The sequence below is a fragment of the Sinocyclocheilus rhinocerous genome, unplaced genomic scaffold (assembly GCF_001515625.1).
Source record: "Sinocyclocheilus rhinocerous isolate Xijiao unplaced genomic scaffold, SAMN03320098_v1.1 scaffold480, whole genome shotgun sequence".
In the NCBI taxonomy this organism is placed as follows: domain Eukaryota; kingdom Metazoa; phylum Chordata; class Actinopteri; order Cypriniformes; family Cyprinidae; genus Sinocyclocheilus; species Sinocyclocheilus rhinocerous.
The window spans coordinates 1,640,123-1,642,962 of NW_015655401.1; the positions used below are offsets into that span (position 1 = coordinate 1,640,123).

At 41.7% G+C, this 2,840-nt stretch overlaps 1 protein-coding gene across 1 annotated transcript in view; it reads left to right on the forward strand.

Moving 5' to 3' along the window:
* LOC107718130 (major facilitator superfamily domain-containing protein 12-like) overlaps nucleotides 1-2,840 on the forward strand; it is a 12,508-nt gene that overhangs the window by 6,796 nt on the left and 2,872 nt on the right. Inside the window, exons 7-9 of the mRNA XM_016525109.1 lie at nucleotides 1,034-1,204; nucleotides 1,446-1,540; nucleotides 1,692-1,822. Of these exons, the coding sequence (XP_016380595.1) occupies nucleotides 1,034-1,204; nucleotides 1,446-1,540; nucleotides 1,692-1,822 (397 nt within the window). The remainder of the gene's footprint in view (nucleotides 1-1,033; nucleotides 1,205-1,445; nucleotides 1,541-1,691; nucleotides 1,823-2,840) is intronic.

Consider the following 2,840-nt stretch of genomic DNA (forward strand, 5'->3'; position numbering starts at 1 on the left):
TTAAAGGGGTCATCGGATGCTACATGCACTTCTATAAGTTGTTTGAACTGAAATGTGTGTTGGCAGTGTGTGTACACAACCACCCTATAATGATAAAAATCCACCCAGTTTTTTTTTTTTTATCTGGTTAAATGTTTTCCCCTTTCTCAAATCGAGCCGATCTCAGATGCCGGCCCCTCCCACGATAGTTTGATTGAGAGTAGCGTTTCAGCACAGACTGGACTTGCGTCTTACCTTAGACCCGCCTGAGTGAGCTGTCATCAGTCCGCCATTGTTTCACCGTGGAGCAGATGTAGACCAGAATGACTCCTAGTCCTAAGCGATTGAGGTGTTCTGTTGTTGGATGTGGAATGAACATAGCAGTCATTTACTCCTGACATCTGAGCCGCTGAACTCGCAGTGGATTACATTTGTTTCTGAAGGGAATGCTCCCCCGATCTGCCTAAATGCGTCTATGTTCACGCGAATCATTCATGATCCAGCCTCATCTACAGAAGAAGTGAGTATAATGTTTTGTAATGAATCTTTGCAAATCGCCTTTCCTAATAATGTGCTAATTAGCAAGTTTCACGATGAATGCGGCTAAAGTAAACAGTCTCTCTGAGAGCAGCTAGGAAGAGAGGGGCGGGGTCAGCAGAGCTCATTAACATTTAAAGGGAAATGCTACAAAAACGGCTTGATCTGAAAAGAGCTGTTTTTGACAGGGTAAAAAAAAAGGTGTTTTTACACTACCATTGAAAAATTTTAACCAAACTATGTTACAGACTTTTCATTAAGACCCTAAAGAATCATATCAACTTGTGGAAAATGGGCATCATATGACCCCTTTAAAGCTTGTTTTAAATCATTGTAAGCCCTCTGAAGGCCACCTGGTGGGACCCTGACCCCCTGGTCCCCATCCAATTTTTAAAGGACCGTCTGAAAACTAAAGTAAAAACAGTTCACTAGATATTTAATGTACAGTATTGGAAGTTAATACAATATGATAGAAGGCTTTTGTTTACATTAATGTTTCATTGTCCCTTATCGATAGATGACCTATTTTTTGGGACTGTTGCTGATTCTGGCGTTCTCCTATTGGGTGCTGCTGGATGCACACATGGGAGAAAAGGTGTATGGCACAGCGGTCTTGCTAGGCGTGGGGTCTGCTACCATCCTGGTGATGTCACTTGCCATGACGGCTGAGCTCATAGGAGACCAAACAGTAAGTGCTGATATCAGTCAGTGTTGGGGAACTGAAAATACTTCAAGCAAATGTTTTAAGCATATTCAGAGCTAACAGCTTCAACAGTAACGCATGATTGAACCAGTAAGATATGCAAATGTTAGCAGCAGTGAAAAAGGCATATGCTTCAGAGTGACTCATTTCAAAAGTGTAAAAATGGTCGCAGAGAACTATTAACTATTATTAGCTTCTAATAAGACTTTTCTTGTCCTCCTGACAGCAAAGTGGTGCTTTTGTTTATGGAGCTATGAGCTTCACAGACAAGGTGGCTAATGGTGTGGGAGTTATGATTATTCAGACGCTACACCCCTGCCGGTAAGTGTGCACATGTGAGTGAGAAAGACTGTTTTAATTGTTTCATTTTATGTTTAGAGTAAAATGAATCGATTAAAAATATATTTTGAACATTAAATATTAATGAAATTATTTTTAGTAATTATATTTACATGTGATTTCTCTCATATAGCACAATGGTATGCTGTCCAGGGTGCGTGTGGTATTACCACTATATCATGGTCATCGTCACTGGTGGAGTGGCCGTTTTAGCAGCACTGAGCCTCTGCACGATCCTTATCTGGCCGATAAAGATTGTGCGCTGTAAGAAACTCAACAAAACTATAATTCCTCTCTTTCTCACTTTGAAACATGTACTTCCTCTTTGACTTACTCTTTTTAATAGTGTTAAGGCTTGTTCACACCGGGACGAATAGCTTTCGCGCGTGATTATCGCCGACGTTTAACGCCTCGTGACTAAACAAAGGGAGCCAATGTGAGTGTGCACACCGACGCGCAAAATGCGAGGCGTAAAAGCGTAATTTTTTAATAAACGCCTCGGGCTGGTTTTTTTGGTTTGACGCGCTGCGTTAAAAACTGGCCGACCAATGAGATTGGCGCTTTTGTTCACGTGCCTAGAGCTGCTGAAGTTACAGTAAAACACGACTTGGTGGTGCTCAAGCACAAAAAGGACTTGCCCGAGCACTCATTGATACCTAACGACGAAGAGGAAGTAAGTAGACCAAGAAGATGCATCAAGGCAAGATGAATATAGAACTGCTGGTCTCATTGGCGTCTGAACACAAAGGGCTTTGACAAACGCGACAGCGACTACAAAAATCTCGATAAGAGGGAGTTGTTATGGAGAGGAATTGCAGATCAAATAGGATTCGATGTGTACCGGGGTATTTCTGTTTTTCATTAAGCGCCATCTAATGTCAGGGAGTGAATTTGCACGTTCACTCGGCTCATCGCCAGCGAAAATCGCTTGGGTATGAACACAAAAGACGCGGCGAAAAACACCGGCGATAAGCGCGCGCGATAATCGTCCCGTTGTGTACGAGGCTTTACTCGATAACCGCTTCACCTCATGGCTGACATGATGTTTTGTATTACAGTATCTAAGCAAGATCATATGAATGATTCAATAAACAGCAAAGACTTTAAAGGGGTCATATGATGCTTTTTTAAAGATCATTATTTTGTGTATTTGGTGTAACAGAATAGGTTGACATGCTTTAATGCTCAAAAAACACATTATTTTTCAAATACTGTACATTATTGTAGGTCCTCTATGCCCCGCCTCTCTCAAACGCTTCGTTTTCTACAAAGCCCCCTCCTT